Source organism: Phocoena sinus, chromosome 1 (genome assembly GCF_008692025.1).
Source record: "Phocoena sinus isolate mPhoSin1 chromosome 1, mPhoSin1.pri, whole genome shotgun sequence".
Taxonomy (NCBI): Eukaryota; Metazoa; Chordata; class Mammalia; order Artiodactyla; family Phocoenidae; genus Phocoena; species Phocoena sinus.
This window is the reverse complement of record NC_045763.1, coordinates 88,179,630-88,202,899: the sequence shown is the minus strand read 5'-3', so window position 1 is coordinate 88,202,899 and position 23,270 is coordinate 88,179,630. Positions and strand designations below refer to the sequence as shown.

The 23,270-nt window shown below is 36.7% G+C and overlaps 1 protein-coding gene across 3 annotated transcripts in view; it reads right to left on the bottom strand.

Moving 5' to 3' along the window:
* Positions 1–23,270, bottom strand: part of SNX7 (sorting nexin 7) — a 98,211-nt gene that overhangs the window by 60,934 nt on the left and 14,007 nt on the right. For all 3 annotated transcript variants that reach the window (XM_032609093.1, XM_032609096.1, XM_032609086.1), the window contains exons 2-3: positions 12,510–12,692; positions 133–243 (exon numbers count right to left, since the gene is read on the bottom strand). In XM_032609093.1, the coding sequence (XP_032464984.1) occupies positions 133–243; positions 12,510–12,692 (294 nt within the window). The remainder of the gene's footprint in view (positions 1–132; positions 244–12,509; positions 12,693–23,270) is intronic.

The window sequence follows — 23,270 nt, the reverse complement described above, 5'->3', positions numbered from 1 at the left end:
AGTTTAAAAACAAATGTTCCTAAGATAAATGAATTATACTGAATTAAAAGGTCTGAAATTGGGTGTTAGGCATTCTAACGATTCACAAGACAAAATGGCAGTTATTCTGTGAAAAAAAAAATGTAAACTTACTGGAATAATCAGAGTGGGGTGTGCTTCTTCAAGTCTTTCTTTCAACCAAAGGAAATCTTGATAACGTCTCCTAACTTCAAATTCACTGGAGTCAAATTCCCCACGAGACGTCTGAAGAAAGTAGGAGAAAATAACAGCACATGCAATATAAGACAGAAGACATTTGCCTAATGTTATTTTAGACATTCTGAAATAAATGGGTCTCTAAGAAAAACTAACAAATTCTAATTATTCAGTGTTTGTCAGCCTGTCTTTTTTTTTTTTTTTGCAGACATCAATTCATGTAGCAGATGAAACAAAGCAAACTTTCCAGTATTCCCAGAAAGAAAGCAAACATCATGCTCAAATTTAAAATCCAAACTGAAAAAATCTGTCTTAGAGCAACCATCTGTCTTCCACAAGATTTTAACTACTATTATCTTTGGCATGACTTTCTTGCTAACAAGAAAGTGTGTTCTGAATTTAGGTTTCAAATATATTTCATTTTTCAAGATGATCAGAATTCAGAATTTGAGGAAAGTCCTATTTTTGCAACTTGGAAAATAACCTGAACATAACTGAGAAAAAAATGTTTTCCTGGAATTTGCTCAAATGAATTGCTTTGATAAAATTTGCTTTTAGTATTTGAAAATTCTAACATTATACAGAGTGATTTTACTGCTTTTTTAAAATGTCATTAATGGAAATTTAACGTGAAAATAAAATCTTCCTATCATTTCTCAAGGAATTCTGAGCTATATGCCTAAACTCCTAAAAACTAAGCAAATACATTAAAGTATCTGTTCTTAACAAACTAAAAATCTATTCCAACACACATGACAAGAAGAACACGGGTAAAATATCAACCTCACTTCTATTACCTGAATCCCAAGCCAGATACAAAAATAGCTTAGATAATGCGCCCTCACCTATCATAAGAAAAAAAGTCATTTATATATATATTTTTTAAAAATTATACACAGTAATATTAAGTTTGAGATTTTCCTGGAGAAGTAAACATGGAATAAATAACACATTACATATTTCACATTCACCAGAAATATCAATCACCCACACAGACGAACACAATTGTAAAGTTAAGCAGTTCAAGTCAAAATAAGATGCAATCTTAATTGTCATAAAATAAGGCTCACAAAAGCTATACTTGACAAAGTTTATTCTTTTAAAATGAATGTTTAGAATATCATAAAATATATCTTAGCAAAACATTCCCTTTTTAGCGGGAAAAAGTGGAGGTAAATGAGATGCGGAAGTCTAAGGAACTACATGTTCAAAAAACACTACAAAATCTAACTATTATGCCAAATGGTACAAGTTGTGGAAATGGTAAAAATAGGCAAACTAAATCTAGTAGAAACACAGTTTAACAAATATATATACAAGTTGGTATGTGTATATATATATGCAAATACATAAACATGCATACATACATATGCACACAAAACATGTTTAGAGTCACTCATTAAACAACACTTACTGATACCTCCTCATACCTGGCACATACGTATAGGTTCACTACCCATTTCCAAGAAAATAAAATGGCATAACTAACAATAAAAACACTCAAACACTGGGAAGTTAAAGTAAGATAGAGCTTTACATGTCTTCAAGAATTCCCAAAACTTCAAGTAAACTCAAAAGAAACTTGTATAAATTCCAGGAACAGAAAGATATAAAATCAAGTCAAATAATTGGTTGATTCTGTCCTCATCACCCTGCCACTGACTTAAAAGAGGAGTTCCCTAACATACTACAGTAACAGAAGAAAACAGAGGATGAGTACAAATCTTAAGGACAGTGCATTCTTTCTTCCTACTCTAAGACTTCATTGGGCTTCTAAAGGGTTATAAGTTATATATTATTTCTGCTCCAAAATAACTTTTTAGAACACAAGTTCTTTCTAAGTTGGAAATTTATCATCAAACGCTGTTATTCCTACTGTTTGGAAGTTTTATCTCTATCTTCTAATCTAGAATACAGTTTCCCATGGAAAGTAAATTGTAAATGGTGTTTCATGTCTGACCATAAGAGCTTGCATACTTGAAGTTTAGGACTAATGGACTCATGTGATCTATACCTCAAAATGCATTTATTTAACAAATACTGACCTTTGGTCAAGGGAAAACACTAAATTGGAGGATTTAGAAAATTGTTTTTGAGGGAAAATGAATCTCAAAATCAAGAATACACTTTAACCCGCAACTACATACTGGCAGGCATTGATGAGTTTGTCTTCATGATGAGGATGTGAGAGGACAGACCCTTATTAAACCTCTGAGTTCTTACTCCTACATGTCCTAGGTCAAGGCAAATCTCTAATCTCTGAAACAGAAAGTACTTCTTTAGAGTACTCACCTCAGATATTCTAACCTGGAGAATAAAGGATAATTTCCCATAAGGGGAACAGATGCCAGGAATGTGGGCTTCCTGATATAATTATTTACAATCGGGTCACCCTTAAGTATTTCTAAGTAGGAGATTGCCAGTGTACACGTAGGTATATGAGCATGTGCATTTATCCTTTTTTTTATGAATGTGTATCTTTATTTTTTATTTTATTATTATTTTTAACATCTTTATTGGAGTATAATTGCTTTACAATGGTGTGTTAGTTTCTACTTTATAACAAAGTGTATCAGTTATAAATATACATATATCCCCATACCTCTTCCCTCTTGCATCTCCCTCCCTCCCACCCTCCCTATCCCACTCCTCTAGGTGGTCACAAAGCACTGAGTTGATCTCCCTGTGCTATGTGGCTGCTTCCCACTAGCTATCTATTTTACATTTGGTAGTGTATATATGTCCACGCCACTCTCTCACTTTGTGGCAGCTTACCCTTCCCCCTCCCCATATCCTCAAGTTCACTCTCCAGTAGGTCTGCATCTTTATTCCAGTCTTGCCCCTAGGTTCTTCATGACCATTGTTTTTTGTTTGTTCTTTAGATTCCATAGATATGTGTTAGCATATGCTATTTGTTTTTCTCTTTCTGAGGTATTTTACTCTGTATGACAGACTCTATGTCCATCTACCTCACTACAAATAACTCAAATTCGTTCCTTTTATGGCTGAGTAATATTCCATTGTATATATGTGCCACATCTTCTTTATCCATTCATCTGTCAATGGATGTTTAGGTTGCTTCCATGTCCTGGCTATTGTAAATAGAGCTGCAATGAACATTGTGGTACACGACTCTCTTTGAATTATGGTTTTCTCAGGGTATATGCCCAGTAGTGGGATTGCTGGGTTGTATGGCAGTTATATTTTTAGTTATTTAAGGAAACTCCATACTGTTCTCCACAGTGCCTGTATCAATTTACATTCACACCAACAGTTCAAGAGGGTTCCCTTTTCTCCACACCCTCTCCAGCATTTATTGTTTGTAGATTTTTTGATGATGGCCATTCTGACCGGTGTGAGATGATATCTCATTGTAGTTTTCATTTGCATTTCTATACTGATTAATGATGTTGAGCATTCTTTCGTGTGTTTGTTGGCAATCTGGATACCTTCGTTGGAGAAATATCTATTTAGGTCTTCTGCCCATTTTTGGATTGGGTTGTTTGTTTTTTTGACATTGAGCTGCATGAGCTGCTTGTAAATTTTGGAAATTGATCCTTTGTCAGTTGCTTCAAAATATTTTCTCCCATGCTGACGGTTGTCTTTTCATCTTATTTAGGTTTCCTTTGCTATGCAAAAGCTTTTAAGTTTCATTAGGTCCCATTTATTTATTTTTGTTTTTATTTCCATTTCTCTAGGAGGTGGGTCAAAAAGGATCTTGCTGTGATTCATGTCATAGAGTGTTCTGCCTATGTTTTCCTCTACGAGTTTTATAGTGTCTAGCCTTACATTTAGGTCTTTAATCCATTTTGAGTTTATTTTTGTGTATGGTGTTAGGGAGTGTTCTAATTTCATTCTTTTACATGTACCTGTCCAGTTTTCCCAGCAACACTTATTGAAGAGGCTGTCTTTTCTCCACTGTACATTCTTGCCTCCTTTATCAAAGATAAGGTGACCATATGTGCGTGGGTTTATCTCTGGGCTTCCTATCCTGTTCCACTGATCTATATTTCTGTTTTTGTGCCAGTACCACACTGTCTTGATTACTGTAGCTTTGTAGTATAGTCTGAAGTCAGGGAGCCTGATTCCTGCCGCTTCATTTTTCTTTCTCAAGATTGCTTTGGCTATTTGGGGTCTTTTGTGTTTCCATACAAATTCTGAAATTTTTTGTTCTAGTTCTGTGAAAAATGCCAGTGGTAGTTTGATAGGGATTGCATTGAATCTGTACATTGCTTTGGGTAGTAGAGTCATTTTCACAATGTTGATTCTTCCAATCCAAGAACATGGTATATCTCTCCATCTGTTTGTATCATCTTTAATTTCTTTCATCAGTGTCTTATACTTTTCTACATATAGGTCTTTTCTCTCCTAAGGCACGTTTATTCCTAGGTATTTTATTCTTTTTGCTGCAGTGGTAAATGGGAGTGTTTTCTTTTTCTTTTTTCTTCTTTTTGCGGTACGTGGGCCTCTCACTGTTGTGGCCTCTCCCATTGCGGAGCACAGGCTCAAGACCCGCAGGCTCAGCGGCCATAGCTTACGGGCCTAGCCACTCCACGGCATGTGGGATCCTTCCGGACTGGAGCATACACCCATGTCCCCTGCATCGGCAGGCGGACTCTCAAGCACTGCGCCACCAGGGAAGCCCGGGAGTGTTTTCTTAATTTTACCCTCAGATTTTTCATCATTAGTGTATAGGAATGGAAGAGATTTCCGTGCATTAATTTTGTATCCTGCTACTTTACCAAATTCATTGATTAGCTCTAGTAGTTTTCTGGTAGCATCTTTAGGAGTCTCTATGTGTAGTATCATGTCATCTGAAAACAGAGACAGCTTTACTTCTTCTTTTCTGATTTGGATTCCTTTTATTCTTTTTTCTTCTATGATTGCTATGGCTAAGACTTCCAAAACTATTTTGAATAATAGTGGTGAGAGAGGGCAACCTTGTCTTCTTCCTGATCTTAGTGAAAATGGTTTCAGTTTTTCACCACTGAGGATGATGCTGGCCGTGGGTTTGTCATATATGGCCTTTATTATGTTGAGGTAAGTTCCCTCTATGCCTACTTTCTCAAGGGTTTTTATCATAAATGGGTGTTGAATTTTGTCGGAAGCTTTCTCTGCATTTACTGAGATGATCATATGGTTTTTCTCCTTCAATTTGTTAATATGGTGTATCACATTGATTGATTTATGTATACTGAAGAATCCTTGCATTGCTGGGAGAAACCCCACTTCATCATGATGTATGATCCTTTTAATGTGCTCTTGGATTCTGTTTGCCAGTATTCTGTTGAGGATTTTTGCATCTATGTTCATCAGCGATATTAGCCTACAGTTTTCTTTCTTTGTGACATCTTTGTCTGTTTTCAGTATCAGAGTGATGGTGGCCTCGTAGAATGAGTTTGGGAGTGTTCCTCCCTCTGCTACGTTTTGGAAGAGTTTGAGAAGGATAGGTGTTAACTCTTCTCTAAATGTTTGATAGAATTCACCTGTGAAGCCATCTGGTCCTGGGCTTTTGTTTGTTGGAAGATTTTTAAATCACAGTTTCAACTTCAGTGCTTGTGATTGGTCTGTTCATATTTTCTATTTCTTCCTGGTTCAGTCTCAGAAGGTTGTGCATTTCTAAGAAATTTCCATTTCTTCCAGGTTGTCCATTTTATTGGCATATAGTTGCTTGTAGTAATCTCTCATGATCCTTTGTATTTCTGCAGTGTCAGTTGTTACATCTCCATTTTCATTTCTAATTCTATTGATCTGGGTCTTCTCCCTTTTTTTCTTAATGAGTCTGGCTAATGATTTATCAATTTTGTTTATCTTCTCAAAGAACCAGCTTTTAGTTTTATTGATCTTTGCTATCATTTCCTTCATTTCTTTTTCATTTATTTCTCATCTGATCTTTATGATTTCTTTCCTTCTGCTAACTTTGGGGATTTTATGTTCTTCTTTCTCTAATTGCTTTAGGTGCAAGGTTAGCATCTTTATTTGAGATGTTTCTTGTTTCTTAAGGTAGGATTGTATTGCTATAACCTTCCCGCTTAGAACTGCTTTTGCTGCATCCCATAGGTTTTGGGTTGTCGTGTTTTCATTGTCATTTGTTTCTAGGTATTTTTTGATTTCTTCAGTGATCTCATGGTTATTAAGTAGTGTACTGTTTAGCTTCAATGTGTTTGTATTTTTTACAGATTTTTTCCTGTAACTGATATCTAGTCTGATAGTGTTGTGGTCAGAAAAGATACTTGATACAATTTCAATTTTCTTAAATTTACCAAGGCTTGATTTGTGACCCAAGATATGATCTATCCTGGAGAATGTTCCATGAGCACTTGAGAAGAAATATTCTGCTGTGTTTGGATGGAATGTCCTATAAATATCAATTAAGTCCATCTTGTTTAATGTATCATTTAAAGCTTGTGTTTCCTTATTTATTTTCATTTTGGATGATCTGTCCATTGGTTAAACAGGGGTGTTAAAGTCTCCTACTATGATTGTGTTACTGTCAATTTCCCCTTTTATGGCTGTTAGTATTTTCCTTATGTATTGAGGTGCTCCTATGTTGGGTGCATAAATATTTACAATTGTTATATCTTCTTCTTGGATTGATCCCTTGATCATTATGTAGTATGCTTCCTATCTATTGTAATAGTCTTTGTTTTAAAGTCTATTTTGTCTGATATGAGAATTGCTACTCCAGCTTTCTTTTGATTTCCATTTGCATGGAATATCTTTTTCCATCCCCTCACCTTCAGTCTGTATGTGTCCCTAGGTCTGAAGTGGGTCTCTTGTGTACAGCGTATATACGTGTCTTGTTTTTTTATCCATTCAGCCAGTCTACGTCTTTTGGTGGGAGCATTTAATCCATTTACATTTAAGGTGGTTATCGATATGTATGTTCCTATTACCATTTTCTTAACTGTTTTGGGTTTGTTATTGTAGGTCTTTTCCTTCTCTCGTGGTTCCTGCCTACAGAAGTTCCTTTAGCATTTGTTGTAAAGGTGGTTTGGTGGTGCTGAACCCTCTTAAGTTTTGTTTCTCTGTAAAGGTTTTAATTTCTCTGTCAAATCTGAATGAGATACTTGCTGGGTAGAGTAATCTTGGTTGTAGGTTTTTCCCCTTCATCACTTTAAATATGTCATTCCACTCCCTTCTGGCTTGCAGAGTTTCTGCTGAAAGATCAGCTGTTAACCTTATGGGGATTCCCTTCTGAGTTATTTGTTGTTTTTCCCTTGCTGCTTTTAATATGTTTTCTTTTTATTTAATTTTTGATAGTTTGATTAATATGTGTCTTGGCATGTTTCTCCTTGGATTTATCCTGTATGGGATTCTCTGTGCTTCCTGGACTTAAGATTAACTATTTCCTTTACCATATTAGGGAAGTTTTCAACTATAATCTCTTCAAATATTTTCTCAGTCCCTTTCTTTTTCTCTTTTTCTTCTGGGACCCCTATAATTCAAATGTTGGTGTGCTTAATGTTGTCCCAGAGGTCTCTGAGACTTTCCTCAATTCTTTTCATTCCTCTTTCTTTATTCTGCTCTGCAGTAGTTATTTCCACTATTTTATCTTCCAGGTCATTTATCCGTTCCTCTGCCTCAGTTATTCTGCTATTGATCCCTTCCAGAGAATTTTTAATTTCATTTATTGTGTTGTTCATACTGTTTGTTTGCTCTTTAGTTCTTCTAGGTCTTTGTTAAATGTTTCTTGTATTTTCTCCATTCTATTTCCAAGATTTTGGATCATCTTTACTATCATTATTCTGAATTCTTTTTCAGGTAGACTGCCTATTTCCTCTTCATTTGTTTGGTCTGGTGGGTTTTTGCCTTGCTCCTTCATCTGCTGTGTGTTTCTCTGTCTTCTCATTTTGCTTAACTTACTATGTTTGGGGTCTCCTTTTCACAGGCTGCAGGTTTGTAGTTCTTGTTGTTTTGGGGTTTTGCCCCTAGTGGCTAAGGTTGGTTCAGTGGGTTGTGTAGGCTTCCTGGTGGAGGGGACTAGTGCCTGTGTTCTGGTGGATGAGGCTGGATCTTGTTGTTCTGGTGGACAGGTCCACATCTGGTGGTGTGTTTTGGGCTGTCTGTGGCCTTAATATTTTAGGCAGCCTCTCTGCTAATGGGTGGGGTTGTGTTCCTGTCTTGCTAGTTGTTTGGCATAGGGTGTCCAGCACTGTAGCTTGCTGATCATTGAGTGGAGCTGGGTCTTGGTGTTGAGATGGAGATCTCTGGGAGATTTTCACCGTTTGATATTACGTGGAGCTGGGAGGTCCCTTGTGGACCAGTGTCCTGAACTTGTCTCTTCCACCTCAGAGGCAGAGCCCTGATGCCTGGCTGGAGCACCAAAAGCCTGTCATCCACATGGCTCAGAATAAAAGGGAGAAAAAAAAGGAAGAAAGAAAGAAGAAGATAAAATGAAATAAAATAAAATAAGAAAGTTATTAAAATAAAAAATAATTTAAAAAAATTTTTAAAGTAATAAAAAAAAAAGAAAGAGAGCAACCAAAGCAAAAAACAAATCTACCAATGATAACAGGAGCTAAAAACGATACTAAAAAAACCAAACAAACAAAAACGGACAGACAGAATCCTAGGACAAATGGTAAAAGCAAAGCTATACAGAAACATACACATACACACTCACAAAAAGAGAAAAAGTGGATAAAATAATAAATCTTGCTCTCAAAGTCCACCTCCTCAATTTGTGATGATCCTTTGTCTATTCAGGTATTCCACAGATTCCCGGTACATCCAGTTGATTGTGGAGATTTAGTCTGCTGCTCCTGAGGCTGCTGGGAGAGATTTCCCTTTCTCTTCTTTGTTCTCACAGCTCCTGGGGTTCAGTTTTGGATTTGGCCCCGTCTCTGCGTGTAGGTCACCTGAGGGTGTCTGTTCTTTGCTCAGACAGGACAGAGTTAAAGGAGTAGCTGATTCATGGACTCTGGCTCACTCAGGCCAGGGGGAGGGAGGGGTACAGAGTGTGTGGTGAGCCTGCGGCAGCAGAGGCCAGTGTAACATTACAACAGCCTGAGGTGCCATGTGTTCTCCCAGGGAAGTTGTCCCTGGGTCACGGGACCCTGCCAGTGGCGGGCTGCACAGGCTCCCGGGAGGGGAGGTGTGGGTAATGACCTGTGCTTGCACACAGGCTTCTTGGTGGCTGCAGCAGCAGACTTAGCATCTCATGCCCGTCTCTGGGGTCCGCATTGTTAGCTGTGGCTTGCGCCTATCTCTGGAGCTCGTTTAGGCAGTGCTCTTAATCCCCTCTCCTCATGCACCAGGAAACAAAGAGGCAAGAAAAAGTCTCTTGCCTCTTCAACGGCTCCAGACCTTTTCCCAGACTCCCTCCGGGCTAGCTGGGGCGCACTAGCCCCCTTCAGGCTGTGTTCACACAGCCAACCCCAGTCCTCTCCCTGGGATCTGACCTTCGAAGCCCGAGCCTCAGCTCCCAGTGCCTGCCCACCCCAGCGGGTGAACAGACAAGCCTCTCGGCCTGGTGAGTGCCGGTCGGCCCTGATCCTCTGTGCGGGAATCTCTCCGTTTTGCCCTCCGCACCCCTGTGGCTGCACTCTCCTCCGTGGCTCCAAAGCTTCCCCCCTCCGCCACCCGCAGTCTCCACCCGCAAAGGGCCTCCCTAGTGTGGAAAGTGGAAACTTTTCCTCCTTCATAGCTCCCTCCCACTGGTGCAGGTCCCGTCCCTATTCTTTTGTCTCTGTTTTTTCTTTTTAATTTTGCCCTACCCAGGTACGTGGGGAGTTTCTTGCCTTTTGGGAGTTCTGAGGTCTTCTGCCAGCATTCAGTAGGTGTTCTGTAGGAGTTGTTCCGCATGTAGATGTATTTCTGGGGAGGAAGGTGATCTGCACGTCTTACTCCTCCGCCATCTTGAAGCTCCTCCTGCATTTATCCTTATAATCTTGGTGTCCATGAATGTAAAATTTTTTAAATATTTATTTATTTATTTATGTTTGGCTGCATTGGGTCTTCGTTGCTGCACGCGGGCTTTCTCTAGTTGTGGTGAGCGGGGTCTACTCTTTGCTGCGGTGTGCAGGCTTCTCATTACAATGGCTTCTCTTGTGGAGCATGGCCTCTAGGCACACGGGCTTCAGTACTCGTGGCACACAGGTACTGTGTGCCAATGACTGTGTTGTATAACCTTTGGCAAGTTTTGAGTTTCAGTGGGCTCATTCACAAAATGAGGGTAAATCATAAGATCCAGATTGCTGTGAGCTTCAGATGAGTTAAAACATATAAAGTGGTTAGAACATTGCCTGGCACAAATTAGTCCCACAATAAAAGTTAGTTTAACACACTATAATATTATCACTATCATTATTACTACTACTACTACTACAAGAGCAGTGCATTTAAAATATGATGTAATATGGATAACTCATAAGAACTGTATGTCTATGATTAGAATGAAATCCATAGGGTGTTTTATAAAGTGTCTTTCTGAAAGAAACAAATGAGGGGAAAATCATTCAGTTTCACAAAATCTTTGCTAGAAAGGGTAATGAAAATGGATGATTATAACAGTAGTAACAGGAGAAATCTGGCTCTATTCTTAGCAGTGTGTCTGTATTAACAAACTAAATATTCACAAAGACCATACGAGGTTAGTACTGTTATCTAATTTACAAATGAGGAAACTAAGCATAGAGAGGTTAATTAAATAGCAAGGAAGGGGGGCGATCAAGATCCAACTCCATGCTGCCTTGTTCTACAGCATCTTGATATGACTATGATACTATAAATTTCTTCACTCACTCACTCACCGAAAGGTTAAATTGCTAACTTGCTATATCCCAAGGATTGTGTTTAGAATTATGGATAACTTAAGATACAATTACCTTCCTTGAGAAGCTCACAGACTCATTGGGAATAAATACAAATAAACACACAGTTAGTGACCTACACACAGGTAGGTGTCAATTACTGAATACTTATTATATGTTAGGCACTTTCCTAAGTGTTTTACATTGATTAGTTATCCTAACTTAATTCTTACAGCAACTCTTACAGAACCAGGTTCTATTATCATTTCAGTCTTATAAATTAAAAAACAAAAAAACCCCTGAGGCTTAGAAGGACTAAATATAGGCTTTTGATTTCTTTGCTACACTGACTGTGGTATCTTATATTCTTTAAGAGTTCAGTTAGAACACTGTGAGCAAACAGAAGAAAGAGGACTCAGCATGTGGGGCAGAGGTAGTGGGCATCATTTTGAATTGTATCTTGAAAAACAAACAGTAACTCTTCTGTCTGAAAGTGGGAAGGGCATACCAGACAGAAGAAAAAGCATATGCAAAATCATGAGAGCAAGAAATAGCCTAGAATATTCAGATAAAAGAGGTAGTTCTATGCAAGTGGAGAGCAGGGGTATTACAAGTCGGGAGTAAGAGGTGAGTCATATACGGTACGCTGGCCCCAGACTGAGAAGTTCTCTATATATCATGCAAAGGAGTCTGCACTTTGTTCTGTAGGAAGTGAGGAGCCAGGGAAGGATCTTAAGAATCTGAGTAAAGAGATCAGATATATACATCTTTATGCAACATAATTAGCAGCAGTGTGGAGGCTGCACTGGAAGAAGTAATTATATGCACAGGGTCCAAAAGCTTTGCAGCTACAAAAGGGATGCACTACAAGAGATGTAGAGTGAGACTTCATAAACAAAATATTATAACTTATAAATAGAATTCTTGAAGGCTGCTATTACACAAAGGACCTTAAAAAAAGATTATACTATTTGTTTTTTTTTACTTTTTCAGAGTAAACTGTCTTTTTGCAGAGCCTTGTCCTAGGAGTCAGGAGACTCAGATTCTAGATCTGTCCTTGCATCATTAAACAACTAACAGTGTTTCATATATTGATATAAGATAAAGTGGCCATTTGCTCTTATTTGGAAAACAAATGAAATTATTTTTTTGGAATCTTCAGAAGAAATGTGAACACAAAATATTGTTATCATGTTTTTAACTAGTTGTTTTCTTTATTAGCAAACCGAGGCTCTTCTTTTCCAAATATATTTCTTTATAATTTTTAAACTAAAAACCTAAAGTGTTCCTATTTTAATAAGCACAACTGTTAAAATACAAGTTACTGGTACTCAGGTTAATTTGAATTCATATAGAACAAGTGAAGGATAGATAAGATGCAATGTCTTACTCAAAATGGCTGAAAAACTAGAAGTCAATTCAGTTAAGATTCTCTAAGTTGAGTGTCAAAGTGAACAATTCAGTTAATATTCTCTAACTTGAGTGTCAAAGTGAACAAGAAGCAGTTCCAAAAGTTCAAAAAAGCAACTATATTCAAGAAAATGTTCATTAAATACTTACCTTAGTAATAATCCTATAAGTAATGAATGTTTCAATTGTAGTAACATGGCTTTCAGGTTCATCAACTGTAATGAAAAGATCTTTCAAATCTGGCTCATCTTCAAACTTGACTTGGTTTATCATTGATAAAGGGGATGTTGGCATCACAGGGCTGAAGGAATTCATGTCCATCAATGAGGCATCCTAGGAATAAAACAATCAAAAATTAATATCTATAAGGAATAAAAAGTTAAAATCCTCTTTTTCTTAGGCATGACAAATACTAATCAAATATGTCAAGAACAAAAAGGATAACTGGACTCCTGCTTAAATAAGGTATATGGAACATGTATTTTTATCTCTGCTTCTTCTCAAAATCCCACTTTAAAAATGACAGTAAAGAAACAAAGACAGAACAAGACAAAAAGTCATAAAAAGGCATTAAACCCTCAAGGTAAAAAGAAGAGACTAAGCAAACAAAGTTAACTACTTTTTTGGAAACTGGAAATCTGATGGTTGAGTGGTAACTGAAAAGCAGTGCAGAAACAGCTAAAGTAAATGTAGGAGAGAATGGTAGACCAGGAAAAAGAAGGCACATTTATGACACAGGATCACAGCGACACTCAAGAATTAGAGGTGCCAGGAACCTGTGGATATAGAATGCTGGAAGAGTTAAACCAGAGGATTGGTTAAAAAGCTCATAAAACAAAAAAGGAGTTAGTACCTCAGATTCCCTCACCTACCCCCATGCAATCAGGTGACTTTTCTTCCCCAATTTTGCAAAAAACCTGGAAATTTGCTTTCTGGAGTGTCTCTGAACTCAAGGGCACCAGGCAGGATGGAGGGAGAGAGAGGCCCTATGAAAATACAGATATCAAGGGAAAGTCCTACATACTAGAGGAAATGATATCCAGCCCTTTCCCCTAATTTGGCCCCAAGAACGTGGGCAGCAAGATGTTGAATGTCTACTCAGCTTGTCAGTACCTGGTGCGGGAACTACCGAACATCTCAACATGTGGAAAGCCTCTGATGTGAAAGATTCACAAATAAAGAAACAAAGAGAATACAGGAAGCAGACAGAATAGAGAATATAATGCTTTAAAAATAGATGAACTCATTAGCGATAAGAATGATATCAAATTCATGAATAAAACAGGTGTTATTTTTCAAAACAATTCAGAGAACAACAGGAAAACCAATAAAAAAGGAGGCTCATGAAAGTTGAAATATGATGGAAGGATAAAAACTCAACCAGAAGTTCAAAAGATTTAACTTGAGAACTAAGCTGAACCAAAAGAACATGGGATGGAAAAGGAGAGAGAAGTATTTTTAAAAATTAAAGGATCCAGGTAGAGAGCACCTGAATGAACAGAATTCCAGAAAATGAAGAAGGAAAATGTCCTCTGAATTGAAGTAATTCCAGGTTGACAGGGCCTAGCAGGCCTCCTCAAAATGAAGAGGACAGTAGTGGGGTGGGTAGTATCCCTACAAGCATCTATCACCATGCCATTTCATAACAGTAGGGATTTTCAATTCCTAAAAGCTTCCAGAGACATTATAAACAGGTAAAATACAATAGGAATGGCTTCAGATTTCTCAGTGGTAACACTGGTAACTAAATGATAATAAAATAGTATCTTCAAAATTTTTAGAGGAAAATATTTCCTACCTAGAATTATACATAGCCAAACTGTCATTCAAGTATACAGGTAGAATGAAGCCATTTCAGATAGGAAAGATTTCAAAAACTGACTTTCCATGTACCCATTCTTACACATTCTTTGGAAGACTCTTCACTTTTCCAAAATAAGAGCATATACCAAGAAAGAAGAAATATGATCTGAAAGTAAGAGATTCAACACAGAAGAGAACTAAAGGAAATTTCTTGGATGACAGTGAAAGAACAGACTTAGAGAACAACCTATACAGACTAGAGCAGAAAGACTCCGGGGGGCAAGGAGATGAAGAGGGAAAGAATAAAGGAAGAGAGGGAGGAAGGAAAGAGAAAGAGCAAAAGAAAAAGAGAAAGAGAATGAGGGAAGGAGGGAAGGGAGGAGGGAAGTGGGGAGGGAGGGAGGCTGACAGAATACCTGATACATTTAAGCATAATGAAAGGAAGCATGCTATATTAGATTTTGTAGATGAATTGATGCAAAAAAGCCAAGAGGCAGAGAAAACAAGAGAGGGAGAAAGGGAGGGCCTAAAATAAAGGAATGAATGAATGATGAACTCTAAAGAAAACAAAAGGTACAAGAATGAAAAATGTAATTATAGTTCATTACATGGCTTAACTGTGAATAAAAATAAATTGTTCTTAATACTGAATTTAACTAAAAATGGTGATACAGTTATATTAAGATAATGGGGGGAAAAACATATGTATATGTTTGAAGGGAGGAGACATTGCCTATAAAACAGTTTCAAACATGCCAATACCGTGAAGGAAAAGGAAGATGAGGAACTGTTCCAGACTGATGCAGACCAAAGAGACACAAGAGCCAAAGCAACATATGAACTTGGATTGGATTCTGTTCCAAAGGAGAAGAGCCTTTGTTTTTTCTCTCTAAATGGTATTATTGGGACAACTGAAAATTTTGAAAGGGTCTGTGGATTAGAATATAGTATTATGTCAATATTAATTTCCTGATTTGCATACTTATACTGTGATTATGCAGGAGAGTGTCCTTGTTTTCAAAAAATATACACAGATTTAATTAGGAGTAATAAAACATGTCTCTAATTTACTCAACTTGCACACACACACAGAGAAAACAAATGTTGTGAAATGGTAATAACTGGGAAATCTAGATTCTTTGTGGTATTCTTGCAACACTTCTCCAAGTTTGCAATTATTTCAAAATAAAAAGTATATTTATAGTTTTCAAAAGTCAAATCATCTAACAAGGCTTAAAATAAAACGAAACAAATTAAAAACAAAAAAGCAGCATCACATGCTCCACTATTGCTATTACCAGTTCATGCTCCTCAGAAGCAAATTCAGAAATCTATTAGCTATTTTTGCTCCTTGTTACCTTCCTTATTTCAAAATAACATATATTTTCTTTTTTTTAATTTTTCAATTTTCATATTATCAGTAGGTTTCCTACTAAGGAGGATGAAGAGTATTTATTTAAGCCAATTAATTATATGAGTATAGACTCAGAGTCCTATTTAACTCAATGGGTTATAATCCATTAATATAATTTATTTTGATGTTCTAAGTGTCCAAAATTTGCCTAGTAGGAGCTCCTTAAAGCTGGCATCTGTGTGTTTTTGATATGTCTTCATTATTCCTTGAGCACTTTATTTTCTGGCATAGCAAGATGTTTCAGATTTATGTTATATTTTCCCTGCCCCAGTCATGGAATCACAGACATTTCTCCAAGGAGCTCTGGTTTCTTTTAGAGGAGACTGGTATTTAGAAAACAAGATATAAATGCTAGAAAATATATGTATATTAGGCATGATTTAGACCAAGGAATAGAGGACAAATTACAGTTGAGCTGATCAGACACACAAAAACATGGAGACAATAAATGTCTTGCAACAGAAGTTTAGTGAGACAAATTATGGTATATACCTACAATAGGATACAATAAAGTCTATCCGTATACTAGAATACAATAAAGTGATTAATATATTAGAAGAATATATAGTAACTTGGAAAAAGATTCCCAGTATGGTATTAAGAGAAAATATTAGCTTATAAAATTTGTATTCAACTAGATTCTAATGCATGTACGTGTATTTATGTGTGTGTATGACAGAGGGGGATCAGAAGGTAGGAGAGAAAAAGTGAGAAATAGCGCACTCACGATATGCGTGCACTCATGAACTTAGAAGCTATACCAAAAAGTTAACAGAAGTTATTCCAGGTGTTGGGATTGCTGTTGAATTTAATATTTTCCTGTCTGAGTTGCTGTATTTCCAAATATTCTAAAATAAACGTGCATCATTTTGAAAAAAGGTTTTTAATTGTTTAGAGTCAACACTGTATCTAACGTGTTCAGAAACAGTAAGAACTACTGTAAAAAAAAAGAACAGTAAAAACTACTGTAAAAAAAACCCAGTAAGTTAAAAGAGCTGTCTAGGGCCATTTGGCAGAAGACCTTGGATTACATATTTGATTATCTGTTATTTTTTCTTAATTCAAAGTTGTATAGTTAAATATGAAATTTAAAAATATGTCCGGAATCACATGAAAATGGGATTGTCAAAATAAATTATGGGATGCTAACACAATGGAATACTCAGCAGCCATTAAAACCAGAATTTAGAGGTTTCAAATAAATGTGCAATCAGCATGTACAAAAATCTCTCTCAATTATCATTTCATATAAACAGTAGTTTTTTAAGTTGATGGGCAAATGTGCTTTAAATTTCACTGACAGTGCATACAACCATGTGCTTTGGCGTTCTTTGTAGTCACCCTCTTAACTCACCACAACCCACTTCTTTTACCTACTACATAATTTAGCATTCTATTTCTTCTGCTTAAAATGCATCCTTTTGTAGAGTGGAAAAGATCTGCCTGAATTTATAAAGGCTCACAATTCCAATGGGTGTAGTGTGGTGTCATAAAAATATGCTTCAATATCTAGCAAAGGAAGAAAATTACAGGCTGAAATTTAGCAACATCCAAGATTTCAGTAGAAGGATGTAAATTACTATGAATCACTCAAAAACATTCTTAAAACCTCAATAAAAGTGACTATCCAAAGAGTTTTATATTCGCTTCAAAAAAAGGAAAGAAAATATACTGACAATACTTAAAAGATTTACATTTGGACACGAATAAGTAAAGACAATAAGTGTTTGAGAAGATCCAAAGAAGTAACTGACCAAAAAGAACTTCATTTAACTTTTTGTGGTTGATGCTTTTCAGGAGAAATGGATCGTTAAAATTTGTTCTTTCCAAACAAAGTTCTTACCTCCACAATAACTCATGCCTCTTTCTCCTGCTAGTTCTGTCTTTCTCCCCATCCTCAACCTCGCTTATACATTCGTTCATTCTTAGCATTTGGATATACATCCATTATCTTATGATATTTCACACAATGAAAATACATCTTTTCATTTTTTTTCTTCAAGAGATTAAAGCAGAAGAGAAATTATTTGCATGGTAAATCTCTACTTCTTAAATAACATTGAATACCTTTCTTATAGCTAGCATAGTGAAAACACACACTCACACAGGTACACACCAAAAAATCTTGGGATGGTTTCAGGCTGAGATTTGAATATGTATAATAGAGAAGTAAGCCAAATTGTCACAGGAAGTCATTGTCTTTTATCCTTACTGCAAACCAACACATTCACTGTAAGAAAAACCATTTAAGTGACTTTCCTGAAATGAATGGACATTAGCACTGTGCTAGCATAATACTGAAATTTATTGAAAAGTCACTTACAAATTAACGGTAAGTTTTCTTTGTTCTTATTTTTGGTTTATTATAAGCATTTGTTGTGGGATGAACCATGTCCTCCCAAAATTCATATGTTGAGGTCCCCCAGTACCTCAGAATGCGACCTTATTTGGTGACAGGGTCTTTACAGAGGTAATCAAGTTAAAATGAGGTCACTGGAGTGGGTCCTGATGCAATATGACTGGTATCTGTATAAAAAAGGGGAAATTTGGACATAGACATTCATAGAGGGAAAACATGAGACACAGGGAGAAGACAGCCATCTACAAGCCAAGTGGAGAGACTGGGAACAGATCCTTCCCTCGCTGCCCTCAGAAGGAACCAATCCTGCTGACACCTTAATTTCAGATTCTAGCTTCCAGAACTGTGAGAAAATAAATTTCCGGCTGTTTAAGACACCTAGTCTGTGGTACTTTGTTATGGTAGCCCTAGCAAATGAACAGCATTTCTGTATATAGAATGGTACATAATAAATATTTAAGGAAGGAAACAAGGATAAAAAGGAAGGAAGGAATTATAATTAAAATATTTCATCCTTGCTCCATTAATTTTTTTTACAGGTTAACAATCAACTTCAGTAATTTCTGAGAAATGTTTTTTGCCTCCCACTTTTAATGCTATTGGATGGTTCCAAAGTTCTACTATTGAAATAAATAAAATACAGAGCTGAAATTTAAAACAAACAATGACTTGCCAATATTTGAGTGCTCAGGAAATAAACTTCAAAAGAAACAGGTTAAAAGGTGAGATATGATCTCTCTAAGAGGTGTCCTTCCTTAATATCCTTCACTAAGATGCTACTCGGGAACATCTCATAAATATAACATGAATTACTCTGATAATACTAAATTGCAACCACCATCTGTGCACAAACAGCTATTTTCTTTTTACAAGTAGAGGGAAAAAAATCAATGTGAGAAGTGTGATAAATCAGAATACTGGCATGAAAAGGCCATGCAAATAAAATTGCTGATGTACAAGAAACACGTACACCAAGAGACATCTGGTAAAAAGCAACTTAAAGTGGAAGGAGTTTGAGAAACCATGTTGTTATGAGGGACACTCATCTTGATGGGCCTAAATTTAGACTTACCAGCTGTGTTTTGGTTTACAACTCCTTCCAATCTGCCTGCTTATAATAATAATAAAAAATTAGAAAGGCCTTCTGTGGAACACTGTTGAAAATGTGATTGGGGGAAAAGCCAGCCTATGTCGTGTTCTATAAAGGGGCACACAACACTCAATAATCTTGTTTGACATAATTTCCAGTGCTATGTAGTATATATACCCTTGTATGCATATATCATAATCTATTTATTCATTTTTCTGTTTCTATTTTCTAACAGTGTTGCTTTGAATATACTTGGACTTTTTCAGGTTTTGTGCACTATGAAGTTATATACTGACCACAGAAACGTTTCACATAATTTTGTTTGACATAATTTTCCACTCTGGCAAAAAAAAAAAAAAAAACTGGTATATTAAAAGAAAAAGTCTCTGTAGTTAGGCAGAACTAAACTTAATTCAAGTTTACATATATATACAGCTGTGTGAACCTGGTCAAGTCACGTTACTTTTCTGAGATTCAGTAACATCAGAGAGGTCATATCTCACCTTGGATCACAGAGGATAAAAAGAGATGAATACATGTGGGGTATACATTGTCTCCTTGAAACCTTCATGTGAATTATATAAACCTTATCACAACCCCATAGAGTATGTTCTATTTCTTTCCCTTTTTTAAACCAGCTAGCAATACTATTGTGTAGGTACTCTTTTACCTCTTGTTTTCCAATGAGGAAATAGGCTAAATCACTTGTTCAAACTCTTAACTGCTATTAAGTAGAGGAACCAGCATTTGACCACCACCTAACTGCCAGTAAGTCAAACGTACTGGGAGTTGTCACTGAATTCAATTTTCAGTTTCCCACAAAATTAAACAGAAATCTAAAGCAAGAATAAATCAATCTCTATGGTTAAAATATAGTCATGTAGTGGACAAAACCGAAGGAAGTACAAAAACATTCAAGGCAGCCCATAAGAATGGATAGATAAATTGTGGTATATGCATACAAGGATGGATATATATATATATATATATATATATATATAAAAAACACAGCAATGAAAATCAATTACAACTTCATGTAAGGCCATTGATAAATATCACAAACTAAATATTAGAAGAAAAAAGATCAAATCAGAGAAGAATTCACACAGGACAACATCATTTTTTAAAGTCCTAAAACATACAAGGTCCAAATTCACATAAATCCTTAACAAATAGTGCTTCAAGATACATATACAGATGTCCCTTGACTTACAATGGGTTTACATCCCAATAAACCCATTGTAAATTGAAAATATCATAAATCAAAAATGTATTTAATACACCTAACCTACCAAACATCATAGCTTAGTCTAGACTATCTTAAATGTGATCAGAACACTTACATTAGCCTACAGTTGGACAAAATTATCTAACACAAAGCCAGTTTTACAATATAGTGTTGAATATCTCATGTACTTTATTGAATGTTGTCTGAGAGTGAGAAACAAATGGTTTTATGGGTACAGAATGGCGTCAAGTGTATCGGTTGCTTCCCCTCGTGATCGTGTGGCTGACATGGAGCTGTGGCTCACTGCTGCTGCCCAGCACCAGGAAAGCTTATCTACCACTGCTCGAGAACAGATCAAAATTCACAATTCAAAGTATCGTTTCTACTGAATGTGTATCGCTTTTGCACCATAAAGTCTAAATATCATTAGTCAAACCATTTTAAGTTCAGGACCATCACTTTTATGAAAACCAAATGAATGATAAAAACAAAATTCAAATTATTATTTTCTTTTAAGCAGGAGAGAGAGAGAGAATCTTGGAGAGGGCCACACAGGGAATGCAGGCATACCTCATTTTATCATGCTTCACTTTATTGCACTTCACAGATACCATGTTTTTTACAAGGTTTGTGGCAACTTGGCATTGAACAAGTCTATAGGTGCCATTTTTCCAACAGCATTTGCTCACTTCATGTCTCTGTGTCACATTCTGGTAATTTTTGTAATACGACTTCAAACTTTTTCATTATTACTGTATTAGTTATGGTGATCTGTGATCAGTGATCTTTGATGTTACACTGTGATTGTTTTGGGACAACACGAACCACGCCCATATAAGATGGTGAACTTGATGTTTGTGTTCTGACTGCTCCACCCACTGGTTGTTCCCCCATCTCTCTCCCTCTTCTTGAGCCTTGCTATTCCCTGAGATACAACAATACTGAAATTAGGCCAAGTAATAACCCTACCATGGCCACTAAGTGTTCAAGTGAAAGGAAGAGTCTCAAGACTCTCACTTTAAATCAAAAGCTAGGAATGATTAAGCTTAATGAGGAAGGCATGCTAAAAGTCAAGATAGGCTGAAAGCTAGGTCTTTTGTGCCAAACAGTTAGCCAAGTTGTGAATGCAAACAAAAAACTCTTGAAGGAAATTTAAAGTGCTACTCCAGTGAACACACAAATGATAAGAAGGTGAAACAGCCTTATTGCTGATATGGAGAAAGTGTTAGTGGTCTGGATAGAAGATCAAACCAGTCACAACATTCCCTTAAGCCAAAAACTAATGCAGAGCAAGGCTCTAACTCTCTTCAATTCTATGAAGTCTGAGAGAGGTGAGGAAGCTGCAGAAGAAAAGTCTGAAGTTTGCAGAGGCTGGTTTATGAGATTTAAGGAAAAAAGCCATCTCTATAACATAAAAGTACAAGGTGAAGCAGCAACTGCTAATGTAGAAGCTGCAGCAAACTATCCAGAAGCTCCAGCTAAGATCATTAATGAAGGTTGCTACACTAAACAACAGATTTTCAATGAAGATGAAATAGCCTTATATTGGAAGAAGATGCCATCTAACACTTTCATAGCGAGAGACGAGAAGTCAATATCTGGCTTCAAAGCTCTTCTTAGTGGCTAATGCTGCTGGTGACTTTGAGGTCAATGCTAATTTACTATTCTGAAAATCTTAGGGCCCTTAAGAATTATGCTAAATTGACTCTGCCTGTGCTCTATAAATGGAACCACAAAGCCTGGATGACAGCACATCTGTCTACAACATGGTTTACTGAATATTTTAAGACCACTGTTGAGACCTACTGCTCAGAAAAAAAAAGAAAAATTCCTTTCAAAATACTACTGCTCTTTGACAATGCACCTGGTCACCCAAGAGCTCTGATGGAGATATACAGTGAGATTGATGTTTTCATGCTTACTAATACAACATCCATTCTGCAGCCCATGGATTAAGGACTTTCAGACTTTCAAGACTTATTATTGAAGAAATACATTTCACAAGGCTATGACTGCCATGGACAGTGATTTCTCTGATGGATCCAGGCAAAGGAAATTGAAAATATTCTGGAAGGATTTCACCAGTCTAGATGTCACTAAGAACATTTGTGATTCATGGGAAGAGGTGAAAATATCAACATTCACAGGAATTTGGAAGAAGCTGATTCCAACCCTCATGGATGACTTTGAAGGGTTCAAGACTTCAGTGGAGGAAGTAAATGCAAATGTGGTGGAAATAGCAAGAAAATTGGAATTAGAAGTGTGAAGATGAAGTGAACTGCTGCAATCTCATGATAAAACTTGAATGGATGAGAAGCAAACAAGTGGTTTCCTGAGATGGAATCTACTCCTGGTGAAAATGCTGTGAAGATTGTTGAAATGAAAACAAAGGATTTAGAATATTACATAAACTGATACACTTAGTTGATGAACCAGAGGGAGGGTTTGAGGACTCACTCCAACTTTGAAAGAAGTTCTACTGTTGGTAAAACGCTATCAAACAGCATTATATGCTACAGAGAAATCATCTGTAAAAGGAAGAGTCAACTGATGCTGAAAACCTCATTTTGTTGCCTTATTTTAAGAAACTGCCACAGCCGCTCTAACCTTCGGCAACCAACTCCCTGAGCAGTTAGCAGCCACCAACATTTCTAAGTGCCAGGGATGCACCTTAGCACCATACAATTGCATTATTTCATTTAATCCTCTCAACAATCTGAAGAAAGAAAGCTCAATTATCATCACCTGAATTTTACAGATAAATAAGCTTGTACCATAGGGATAATAATAATTCTCCCCAAATCACTTATTTCTTAATTGGAAGAGCCAAGACTCAGTCACCACTACCATCACCACCACCCATGCACACACACCAAAAGCACCTAGTATAGCACCTTTATTTCACTTAACAAAAGTTCATTGAATGTCAACTAGGCTGAGATACAACAGTGGCCAAGACTGGCTGGCATGGTGCCTTCTCTCATGAAGCTTACACGATAGTTAGCGGGGAGGGTAAC